This window comes from Accipiter gentilis, chromosome 21 (genome assembly GCF_929443795.1).
Source record: "Accipiter gentilis chromosome 21, bAccGen1.1, whole genome shotgun sequence".
Lineage (NCBI taxonomy): Eukaryota > Metazoa > Chordata > Aves > Accipitriformes > Accipitridae > Astur > Astur gentilis.
This window is the reverse complement of record NC_064900.1, coordinates 3,187,491-3,199,891: the sequence shown is the minus strand read 5'-3', so window position 1 is coordinate 3,199,891 and position 12,401 is coordinate 3,187,491. Positions and strand designations below refer to the sequence as shown.

At 46.9% G+C, this 12,401-nt stretch overlaps 1 protein-coding gene across 1 annotated transcript; it reads left to right on the top strand.

The window, feature by feature from the left end:
• The first annotated feature begins 6,794 nt into the window (after positions 1–6,794).
• NDUFB4 (NADH:ubiquinone oxidoreductase subunit B4) lies at positions 6,795–9,317 on the top strand. The gene is made up of 3 exons (XM_049824230.1): positions 6,795–7,061; positions 7,285–7,431; positions 9,159–9,317. Exons 1-3 carry the CDS (start codon positions 6,861–6,863, stop codon positions 9,216–9,218), a joined length of 408 nt encoding a protein of 135 aa, XP_049680187.1. The 5' UTR covers positions 6,795–6,860; the 3' UTR covers positions 9,219–9,317.
• The last annotated feature ends 3,084 nt before the right edge of the window (positions 9,318–12,401 follow it).

Sequence of the window (12,401 nt, the reverse complement as noted above, 5' to 3'; positions counted from 1 at the left end):
AGTATCTTTTTCTATGTAGCTGTACAACGGAGCCACCCCTCCTTCAAGGCTGATCTACCACAGATTTCAGGTTGGGTTTTTTTCCCCACACAGGGCTTGAGTGTCTTCCTGTACAAAGGAGAAATTTGTGACTTCTTAAAGAGTTATTGTCTATAGAGTCCTGCTCTTTTTCTAGTTAAAAATGAATTGCAGGCTGTGGAGAAATTTTGGACTGGATGATCCCACAAAGTGAGGCTTCCTCCAAGATAGTGTTCATGAGTGGACCCCACCAGGACACGCAAAGTCCCTGACACCAAACCAACACTTGGGGGACTGTATTTCTGCCTTGAGGAGCAGAAGTGGCCATATCTGTTGGTGATTAAAGTCTCACTGGCCGCTCTTGGTTGGATCACCACACAGTAGCCTTTTCCCCACACTGATTTTGTTTATGAAAGGAAATCCAGCTAAACCTATGAGGTAACTTCAAGTAAGGCACTGGAGGGAATGTGACAGCTTTGTGGGCCAGAGCCATTTTTTGTAGGGCTCTCCTTTGCTCTCAGCAAGTCCAGGGTTTCATCTGTGGGTTTGGGCAGAACTTGCAGGAGCATCCTCCAGGTACAATAAAGGCTGTGTAACATTTGGCCCTGAGCTACACAAGCCGTGGCACTCTGTCACACGTTGCATACTCTGGGGGCTGGGAAGTATCTGGGCTAAAGTAGACTCTTTCCACAGCCCACAGGGAAAGACAGGATCTCCAGGGGATGGCTCACAGCCTCTCAGACATGTTTTAGTGTAGGAGGACTCACCGCTACTTCTCTGATACTCAAACTGAACAAGGCAGATCTATCCTTTCTTTTGTGGGCAGAGCAAAACACCTGGGGAGAAATAGGGAAAAAAGAAACGTAAGCTGCTGGCAGTGATCTGTGTCAGGAGCAGCAGGCCAGAAAAGATGCCTCCCCTCACCCTGCGTGAGACACTCCCTGCAACACTTGAGTTTCCTCTCACTGACTCTTATTAGCAATTGCTTTTTGAATTTTTACTGGCATCAGTATGAGTCCACCCTTGGTGCCACATACACTCCCTACAGTCATGAGGTTGAGCACTGCTCCATGAGTGACGGTGTGGTCCTGGGATGGCAAGACTGGGCTGCTCCACAGGGAAGGCAAGGTGGGAGCCAAACAAAGTGATCAGGGCAGGTCCAGTGGCAATAACCATGATCAGCCACAGTCCAGTGATGTCCTGGCAAGGCCAAAGTGACAAGCAAGGCCTGAGGTCAAGCCGGGATCTCAAGCCACTGCAGTCCAAGGCTAGACACAACAGACACTTGACACAGCTCAGGCAAGAGCTAAGGCCAAGGGACCGAGCTTCAACATTGCTCCTGGGCCACCAGGTGATGGAGGGTCCAGAGGAGGCTGGTCAGGGCAATGACAGCCCATGTACTCCGGTGTACTGCTGCTGGTGTACTCCGGTTCCTGACCACCGTCATGAGGGAAAGCCTAGGAATAGCGTTACCCCTTGGCTGGTTAAGCATTTCTAACACTTAGCCAATAACAGGACTTACCCTCAGACATTCAGCTTTCCAATTGCCACCATACTTCATTCTAAGACCTCTTCCTCTCCCACTCTTCAACATTACATGACTATTAATAGACTCTCCTGTGAGGAGCTGGAAGCAGAGGGAGAGCTAAGAAAATTATATTATGAAATGCTACTGTCAATGCCCTGCTAAGGAGTGGAGGAGAGATGCTCACTGCCAGCTTCTTCTCCCACCAGAGCCTCCCAGAAAGCACCAGCTCCCTGGCTCGAGCAGCTCAGCAACAGCTATAATTCAGCGTGAGTCAAAAATTTTATTTCAGCAGGAAAAGCTGAAACAGCAGAGGGCTTCTTGTCACTGTCTCTGGACAAGCCCAGGAGAGGCAGAAATGGTTTGTTTAATGCCGCCTCTCATTATTCCTGGCACTTTATGACTAATTAAGTGTCCTAGTTTTGTAACTAACTCCTGCTGAGCTCAACATTTGATACACATTTATGGGTGGCCTGTTGGCTGTAATAACGATTGAACTATTCATAATCCCCCTAACCATGTTAACTCCTTCCTTTGCACGCCAGGCTTCCTTTGAACAACTGTAAGATAAAGATACTGGGGACCTCAGTTCTTAATGCAGAAGAAATCACATTTATCTGGACAATTTATTAACATAGCTATATGCTGCAATTAGACGCACTTGTTCTGAGCCCAGATAAACTCTGCTGTGTCCTAATACCTTTACACTGCTCCCCTTCTATATCTACTATGCTTTTTACCATGGATGTATTCATGCAGATGCATGCCTGATACCGATTCCCCTCAGAAGAAGGTCAGCAGCACACACATCAGTACTCATTCACTTGTATGGAATGGGAACAGGAGCCAATGATCCTTCTTGCCCATTACAGGTAGGAATTAGAAGTAAGGGACCTCTGTTCAAGAACCTTCTTGTGATATGAGTGATCTTGTCAGCTTCTCCCCTGTTTTCCAGCTTGTTTTCTTTGCAAAAGGTCAGTGAGAATTCAAAACAGAGCCCAGCAACGTTGACCCAGCCTGACAACTGATGCAAGCAGGGCAACCACAAGCACTCAGCACAGGTTTGACACACAAGTATTTTTCAAGATGACAGCACATTTAACCTGTCTCTTCTGAAAGAATCATGCACGATCACCTCAGAGATAGGTAGACAGGTCTGTGATTTAGGTTAATTTTTCTTTCATCCACTTGAAGCATGGAGTCACTTAGCCTGGCCACTCTGAAAAGATGTGACTTTGTGTACACAGTTGAACAAATCCAGTCTGTGTATATTTTGGAGCGTGACTGAAAAGTCACCAACAAAATCACACCGGTCTAAACTGAAGGTCAGTATCTTGGGTTACTTTAAACTCAAGGTGGAAGTTATTTGCAGCTTCAACTGAAGAGTCTGTCATAGAGGTGTGCCTGATTTCAGACTAATTTGGATGAGAACACTCTCGGAAATTCAGCCCTGTGTAGGACAGTGTTCAAGATGGCTTTGTACTGGGTCTGACTGGGATGGAGTTAACCTTCTTCACGGCAGCCCATATGGTGCTGTGCCTTGCATCTGTGGCTAAAATAGCATTGGTAACACACCAATGTTTTGGTTACTGCTGAGCAGTGCTTGCAGAGAGTCAAGGCTTTCTCTCCAATGCCCCACCACCAACTTTAAAGGAGATGGGCAAGAGGCTAGGCAAGGGGTTGGGAGGGGAAGTAACTGGGACAGCCGACCCAAACAACCAAAGGGATATCCCATACCATATGATGTCATGCTCAGAAATAAAAGCTGAGGGAAAGAAGGATGATGGGAGGACATTTGTGGTGATGTCATTTGTCTTCCCAAGGGACCACTATGCATACTGAGGCTCTGCTTCCCAAAAAGTAGTTGGCATCTGCCTGCTGATGGGAGTAGTGAATGAATTCCTCTTTTTGCTTTGCTTCTGTATGCAGCTTTTGCTTTTCTTAATAATTGTACTTATTTCGACTCATGAGCTTTTCCATGTCATTTTCTCCCCCAGTCTTTTTGAGGAAGAGGAGTGAGAGAGCAGCTGGGTGGGCATCTGGCAACCAGTCAAGGTCAACCCTCCATAGGGTTCTGGACAAAGATTAATTTTCTTGACTGGTTCTTTCCATTCTGGTTACTGCTGATCATGAAAAAAACAGATGATGCAAACTTCAAAGGCATTTTCATATGAGAATTGTCAATTTGATTCAATACTGCCAACCTCAAACATTCAATAATCATCAGTCCTGATTAAAAAGAAGAAAAACACTTGGGCTCTTACCTTTTAAGTCTTGGTGTTTGAGCCCACTAGGGCGTGGTTTTATGACCGGCATATTCTAGTTCAAGCTTATATTGCCCTACTGAGAGTGGCCCCACGCTCACTAGTGCCTGTTTAATATTCTGCTGCTTGTCTTACGTCAACACTAGCAGTCAGGAGGAGAGTCAAACGAGCTTCATGATCTGGCTGGCAAAAACAAGGTCTCGTTCATTCTCGCAAAATCTTTTGTTTCAAAGGTGGTTTGCAGCAGCAGCCACGCTGTGTTCAGAGTCTGCCGTAGGGTGGCCCAGAAGGAGCAGATGACGCAGGAGGTCTGCACAGGAGTCCAGTTTGTCACCGCAGCATTTCTCACTCTGTGCAGCAGTTCCTGTCAGCAGGAAAAAAACCAGTCACTGATTTCAGTCAAGTGCTTTGACTGCAGTATTTCTGTCTTTGTCCTGCATTGCTTTATGCAAGGTTTAGATACTATTGGTGTCTTGGGCTTTTGCTGAAGTATGGTGTTTTAAAGTTAGAGACGTAGCTGTTATGAAATGAAGAAAATGCACAAAATCACCTCTGGAGGAGCAAAAACAACAAATTGCAATGCACAGGCTCGAGTGTCAGAGAATATGCTTCTCTGGAAGGGATTTAGTTATTTTCTTACCCCATGAAACAAGTGACTCTCTCAGAAAAGACTCCCTGTGGGGAACTTGATCCTTGGGGAGGGAGGATGAGTTAGTGATTAGAGATGAAATGCAAAGGTGTTTTCAGCATAGCGTCTCACTGTTTGATTTTCTAATACAGTACATTACATTGTTAATGGAAATGTAGCTCTGCACCTTCTGTTTTTCTCCCAGTAGAATTAACTTCAACACTGTTTGCATGCCAAGCATGCACACTCACAGCTGTGAGCTCAGGGGAGAGGGAGAAGGCACGACTTGGACCTGCACAGATAAGATCACAAAGAGTCTGCAACGGGGCTGGGAGCTGAACCTGCTGCCTTTGCCAAGTGACTTCACCACAAGACCATCTTTGCTTCTGCCCACAGGAACTGTCCCACACCATTACAGACAGACCTCAGGAGCCAGCAGATTGGGGGAAAAGCATCTGGCTGTTTCGAAGTCCTTTGGGAGATCTGCAGGGACAGGAGTTTTCTGTTCCACTCTGTGATGCAGCAAAGAGGGGGGAAACACCCACCATTTCCCACAGAGCAGCTATCCTTTCCCAGTATGCTAATCCAACCTGCACCCCTGTTCCTGCCAGGAATCTCTCTGTTTCAAGGCTGCATGTGTCATTTATTAAGAAATAAGAGAGAGCAGGGAGGAAGAGCTTTTAAAGAAGCAGGCCGTGCACAGGCAGGGAAACACAGGCTGCCAAGTCTTTGAGAACCCTCAAAGATGAAAGTACCACAGGAGTGCCACATGGCAGTGCTGCTGGTATATGTACTGTGCTACTAGAGTAGCTCTCCACATGCCAGTTATGGAGAGAGACAATCATGGAGCTGGAGACACAGAGCTCACTAAATCCGATGGTCATGAAATGGGAGTGTAAAGGGAGTAAATTATTCCATGCAACAGGAGCCACTGTCCCAAGCTGAACGCCCTGGGAAACAAAGCAACAGGGCATGTAAGTCCTTCCTTGAGACCTGACTGCAAATGAAGCAGCTTGGTTTTCACTTGGATCTGCAGCTGCATGTTTGTGAAGAAAATGAGGGTGGAAAAGCTGGAGAAACACCAGGAGAGAGTTTCTGAGAGGACTGCAGGCTTGTGCTTGACAGAGGGAAAAGCGTCTTCTGCTGTGGGAATGTGCTCAAGGTACACAAACTGCAGGAATATCCAAGTTGTATTCCACCCTGCTGGAAGCAAGTTGCAAAGTCCCAACTCCTCATTAGCTGCTCAGGCCAAAAGGAGATTATCTGTTTTTCAAGTGCTTAGTTAAAAGAAGAGCGAAATCATACAATGTGAGGCAGAGCTTCTGCTCTATTATTGCAGTGCCAAAGCACAGCATCTTAAATAAAGTCAGCAATACTTTTCTGTGTGTGTTTAGGAGCAAACTGTAATCCCTCATTCAACATTACACAAGTCCGTAGAGTCACCCCAGTGTAAATGGGGCCATAAATATATATACACAGCCATTAACTTACTTGGTTCCAATCAGCGTAACTGCTTATTATTGCTTTGTGTACCGAAAGAAGAAAAAGCAGCAGAAAACTTGTTTACTGGCAAGTTTGTTTCCAGAAAGACAACTGGCATGCCTTCTTTACGTCTCTCGAGAACAAAGCTTTTAATACTGACAAGACAGAAACTTCCTGAAGTCAAAACCTTCAGACCAGAGCTTGCTGTTTTCACCTTGCTGTTCATCAGCAGAGGGTGATTCGTGAACCCGTCAATACAGTTTATCAGGGCGGTGAGTCACCACAGGACAATCCTGAAGGTTATCTGGCGGCTTATCCAACCAGCCGGGGCCTCGGTTAAAGCACCAAAGAGACGATTGCTAGCTGTAAGTCAATAACGGCGGGATTTTGCAACTTCCAGCCCACCTGCCACGCGTAACTTACGTAAGATTGAATATTTTGTTTAAACGTGCGTGGTGGAGGCCTGCGAAAGAGCGCGGTGGCCCCGTTATCCCCTGGGCACCCAACGAACTCAACGGCACAGAACTCCCTCACACCTCAGCTCCCCTCCCCCACCCCCGCCCCCCGGAGGTCCTTTTCTTTCCCGGGGGGAAGGCGTGAGGCCACTGAACCTGCCGGGACTGTTGATAACGAGGGACCAACCTTCCCTTGACGTGACCACCCCTCTGCTAAGCGTCAGCCCCCCCCCCCCCCCTCAACCCCGGGTCAGTGTGGGGAGCCGGGGGTGGGGAACACACGGACGACGACGGACACGCCGTTCCCGCCGATCGCGGCCCAGCTTGAGGCGGCGGAGCCAGCGCGGGCCGCCAGGGGGCGCTGGCGGCGGCCGCGCGGGTGAGGCGAGGAGAGGGGCGGGGCGAGGAGAGGAGGGGCGGGGCGGGGGGAGGCGGGGCTCCGCCTCCTCTCTGGCAGCGGGAGGCTGCGCGGCGCCGGGCTCTCCAAGATGGCGGCGGGGCCTCCTACCCCCGCCTCTGAGGCGTACCGGCCCAACCGCTTCGTCTCTTTACCGGCCGAGCTCGACCCCAACACTTACGACTCGTCGCTGGAGAAGCGCGCTGCCGATGCCGAGCGCTTGGCTATCCGCGCCCGGCTCAAGCGGCAGTATCAGCTGCAGCTTAACAATCCCAACCCACCGGCCGTCATCGTGAGTGGAGAGGGCCGGGCCGGGCGGGGGCGGGTGGTGGTTTGTCCGCCTCACCCGGTGTCCCGGAGCGGGGCCCGGGCCTGGGTTCTTGCGACCTTGGCGGCCTTGCCGGCCTGGGGCTTGCTAGGCCCCAGCCCGGAGCCGGGGGGTACCTGGGCCGCGCTGAGTGAAGTGTCCGTTGCAGGGCCCCTGGGGCTTCACTGTGGTTTTCTTTTCATCCCAGGAAAATCCTGCCTTGCTCCGCTGGGCCTATGCTAGGACGCAGAACGTCTACCCTACTTTCCGCCCGACGCCTAAGACGTCCTTTCTAGGAGCTCTTTTTGGGATAGGCCCCCTCCTCTTCTGGATTGCTGCCTTCAAAGCTGAAAGGGTAAGTCACTTGACAACGATGAACGTCGGTGAAAAACACATTGTAAAATGTAGATCTGCCCGGAGGCTTAATGGGTGGGATCCTCTTGCACCTAAAGATGATTAATACAATTAAAGTAATGAGGGAAGGAAGGCCGATACTGAGCCTGCTATCTGAAAGCCTCGCAACTGGCTGCAAAGTCCTGTTGTGCCAGGAGCCCTGTATTGTACCCTTGGGTATGGCTAGTCACAGCTGATCAGGATATTTGGCTATAAAAAAAGCTCTCTAGCACTGACAGTGTAAATTAATCATAAGAGACTCCTATTTTTAGTGGTTGACATGCAGTAACTGCCCTTTCTAAACTAGATAGATAGGGAGCTTATGGGTGACAGACCTAGCAATGTCTCTGTGAACTGTTTGACTGTTTCTCTAACCTCATGAAGCAAATGGGGAGGAGCACTTATGCTGATTGCAATGCCTGATCTCAGCTGGATGTTTAAAGTTTTGGAAGGTTTATCTTGCTTCTGTTCTAACTCCTGAAATGTGGGCGTCAGAATCTGAGCAATGGTAGATCATTCTGAAAAAATTCAGCTATATACATACATAAGAAAATGCTAGGTGACTGGCAGACAGTGGCTGTTTTTACTAGTGAATTTGTGGCTACTGTAAAGCACTTTTATTTTCCTCTTCTGCACAAAAGTAACATTTTTAGATCAAGTCATAAACTGAGAAGCACGAACATCAATTAAAATTAATAGAGTATTTGTAGGGCGTGTGGTTCGCTAGAGTGAATCAAAAATACAGGTTTTAGGAAACATGCTGAGCACGTCGATATAAATGTTTTTGAGACTTCAGCATCTCTGCAGTATTTTGTCATGCTGGTTTTGTTTTCTACATGAAGTCACACTTGGGCTTAGCCACCAAGTGTGGCTTAGCACGTGAGTGCTTGAAAATAAACCTGTGTGAGTGAAATCTAGACGTACCTGCCTGGGAATATTTAAGCTGAAGTTTTTAATGTAGTCTCCAGGACAATTTGTTTTCCTTTATTCCAGCTTCTTTACTGATGGGGATTTTTCTTGGTTTTCTGGTAGTATATAAGGCACAACAGCTATTACACTCTTTTCTCTGAGGAGGGTTTGTTGTGTGTCTAGGAAAGAAGGAGATAAATTGCTAAGTCTTAAGCAAGTCTTCTGGTTTTATCCGGCAGAAGGAATCTGGGCAATATCTGCAGTGTCTGTACTGCAACAATACCTGTCAGAAAGGTACATGACTGCAGAGTGAGATACAAATGGGCTGAAAGTGAGCATGGGCACATTTAGGCAAGTTATGAAGAAGTTTCTCCATAATTAGATCTCTAAACTGGGTTATTCAGCCAGAATGAGGAGGTAGAAACTAAAATGTATAAATTAACTGCGATGCAACTAGTTTGGTGACAAATACATCACAGGAATCGGTCCCTGCTGGTCTGTGAGAGTGGCTAGGCATGCAGAGAGGTCAATCTGAGCACGTCTTCTCTAGCTGGTAGGTGAAGCTAAATATCTTGTTCTTTTTTACTTTTTAACCGCAACAGCTGTTACCAGAGTTTGTGCTTATAGCATCATTTAGGTTGGAAAAGACCCTTCAGATCATAAGTGGTGCTATCTTTCTGTAGTCCGTGCTGAAATACTAGAACTGCTTTTCTCTTATCCCAGGCTGGTTGAAACTTCTTCTCTAATAGGGTAATGATGAATATTCTCTTTCTTCCACAGGCTCATAAAGAGAAGCTTATCCAAGAAGGTAAATACGAGCGACCGTTCAGTGTATTTTAAGTTCCTAGAATTGCAGCGCTGTTCATGGGATATAAATAAAATAAGATGTATTGTGTGCTGACATTTCTCCTTCATAAGAATAAATCTTTATAGCTTGTTGGTTGTCTTGCTTCTTTAACAATTATGGGAAGTGTACAAATGCAGGATCTCTATATCTAACGCAGCTGGATACAGAGAGGGTGTCCTGAATTCAACCCAGTATGCTCCTTTGGTCTACATACAGAGGCTCCTTTTAAGCCATGGAAGTTGCTGCTGTCAGAGCAGCACAGGCTGAAGTTTAAAATTAGTAGCAGGCTAAAATGTTAAGCAAGCCCAAAGCAGTTTCCTAAAGAACTACTGCTTGCCTACTAGGTATTTCTTCCTGGTGTCAGTTTGACTATGTGGTTTTCCTTAATCGGATAATAGGCAAGTTCTGTGATACATTTTTAATAACTTTAGGAGCCTGCCTGACTGCTCTAAATAAGTTCTTTTTCCTAATAAAATACAAGCCTAAACCATGCATTTTTTTTATTGCAATAAACTTCTGCATAAAATTACTGTACTGGACTTGAAAATAGTGAGCTGAATATCGTCATGCTATATGTGACTAGTGTTTCCATTTCCACTAATTCTGTGATTCCTGTGAGTGGGAGACAAGTAAGAAGAAAAGTGGTTTTTTTTTTATTTTTGACACTGATTCACTTACAGTATAAGAGAATTCCATTTCACCCCTGCAAATGGGCCATGATTTAAAAAAAAAAAAAAAAAAAAGGAAACCCAAGTGTAACTGAACCATGTGCCTGCAAAGATGCCTTCTCCGCTTATTCTAAGAATACAAGTCTTTTCTGCCCAGGTCTACTGCTACAGGGGGCTCAGGAATTGTTACTGCCAAAGTACTGAAATGTGAGTGCAAGGAAGAGATTGTTAATTCTGACTTGAATTTTTACATGGCCTGTAGGTGCCACGGTGATCCAAACAACCCTCATTGTTCAGACATCATACAGGAGTGGTTCCTTCCCAAATGTTGAGGTCAATGCCAAAAGCTCAATAATGTAAAAGTTGAAAACTTCCCTCTGCCTGTTGGGAAAGCAGCTGTACCAGGTCCCTTTTCTTGCATGATTGGAATGTGGATGTGGGCCATTTGCAGTCCCTCTCCATCAGAGCGAGTTGATGAGTTTTTCATATCATCACAGAACGGTTAAGGTCAAAATGGACCTCTGGGGAGTCATCTGGTCTGCCCCCCCTGCTCAAGCAGGGCCACCTACAGCAGGTTGTCCAGGACCGTGTCCGTGTGGTTTTTGAGTATCTCCCAGGATAGAGACCCCACAACCTCTCCGGGCAACCTGTGCTAGTACTCGGGTCACAGTAAAAATGTGTTTCCTGATTATTTATTTTAAAATGCTTGTGGGTTTGTTGGGTTTTGGTTTTTTTTTAAAATGTTTTCCATTGTGCCTCTTCCCTTTCTTGTCTGGGTCATGAAACGTTCAGGCTCTGGGGACCCTGGCGCTAATGCTGTGCAGCAGCTATGCAAGGCCATGGCCTGCTTTTGCAATCCCGTATGTGCTCCCCGCAACCCTCTTGCACCTGTCTCTGCAGCTTGTTCTTCTGCTAGCTTAACTAAAGCAAACCCAGATGATTTTCTCTGCAGAACAGCTTCTAAAAGACTGTCACTAATGATATTACAAGATATGGCTGTGGGTCAGTGCAGAGAGGCATCAATGCATGGAGAAAGTGGTATTTAGGGAAAGAAATAATTGCTTGTCTGAGCATGCTAAATTAACTATCTTCCTGCTGCCACGAACTAATTTGATCTCCCAGGACCCATTTCCTCAGCTAATTGGAACTTGAGTTGCCACATATGTAAATTCTCCCTTGCAGCTGTATTTGTTTCAGGCCAGTGGAGCAAATGGTTCGGGATGGGTTGTGGAGGAGCGCAGTGCCGCTAGTCTTCCAGGCCAGCCTCGGATTGTCGCTCGCGGCACCTGCCACAGCCCTTTCCTTTGCAGACGAGAGTATCTGATGCTGCGTCCCTGCAGATTTGAGCGTGGTGCTTGGGGAAAGGCTGCCCTACTTATCTGTCTCGTTATTTGCAGAAGTCTCCAAGCTGTTTTCTTGCAAGGAACGAAGGTGCTATGCTGCTGGAGGTGGGGTTGGTGGTTTGAGGCAGTGGTGCTGGGTGCGTAGAGGAAGGAAAGGGGAGTTCCCCTTTAGAAATGTAGGGTGAAGACAGGAGAGTGAATGTGCCTTGTGGAATTTTACCCTTGACTGATGTGTTACCACCTATGTCTGCTTCAGCGATGAGTCTATAGCAAGAGAAACTCAAGTCTGCAGGTCACTGGATGATAATTTGGGTCCCAAACAGAAGACAAGCTCTTCCCCTCTGCCTGTGAAACTTCTAGACCTCATTTATCCCTGGATCAGTCTGATTAAATCAGCTTCTCTGGCAAATTGATTCTCCTGAACGTCCTTTTCTGAGCTGGCTATTTTAGAGTAAACATCTCCCTGTAGATTTTATAATGTAATACCTTGCTCAAAGCTGATGCTTTTTTTTCCCCAAGGATCTGGTGCAGATCCAAAACCGATGATGGATGTAACTGACTGAAGTTAGGTATCGCAGCTCTACATTTCCTTCTTTTTTTTTTGAAAATTGAGGATTGTTTCTCTTGGGAAGTAAGAAACATAGATCCTGATGACGCCGAGCTGTTTCATGTGGGTACGTGCTAATAAAGTGCAGGCCTGAGGTTTGGGGTGCCGGGGCTGTGCTCCTGGTTCCGACTACTTGGGCTTCGCTTTCTGCCCCCACCCTGTGGAACTCACCACCCAGGGGTGAGGCTTGCATACACCAATGAATTCTGAGATCCCCCCGCGATGTTGTCTGCACTTGAGCTTTCTTCCAGATACCTTCCCAGGAACAAGTGCCTGGACTGGCCAGACAAGCACTTTTGCATTTGCTACGCTGCAATTTACCACTTAACTAGGAAGAGAATTTGTCAAGTGCTGACAAACAAGTCGATGTTGAAGGATGGCCAGAGCGTGGGGTTGGAACGGAAAGTTTCCCTCACTTAGCAGTGAAACGCTTTGGATTCTCCAACCTCTTCTAATTTGCGGTCTACTTTTCTGACAATCAAGTCTTTCCTTGGCAACCCTCCACAGATCAGCAGGTTGAAGTGGCCTGCTCTAATAGGAGGCTTTAGGTCTGGGAGA

Bases quoted from the DNA above. Each gene is read 5' to 3' on its own strand.
- NDUFB4 (XM_049824230.1), top strand. From the start codon at position 6,861: ATGGCGGCGGGGCCTCCTACCCCCGCCTCTGAGGCGTACCGGCCCAAC. The intron at 7,062-7,284 runs GTGAGTGGAGAG...TTTTCATCCCAG, and splicing joins CCAACCCACCGGCCGTCATC to GAAAATCCTGCCTTGCTCCG. The intron at 7,432-9,158 runs GTAAGTCACTTG...TTTCTTCCACAG, and splicing joins CTGCCTTCAAAGCTGAAAGG to GCTCATAAAGAGAAGCTTAT.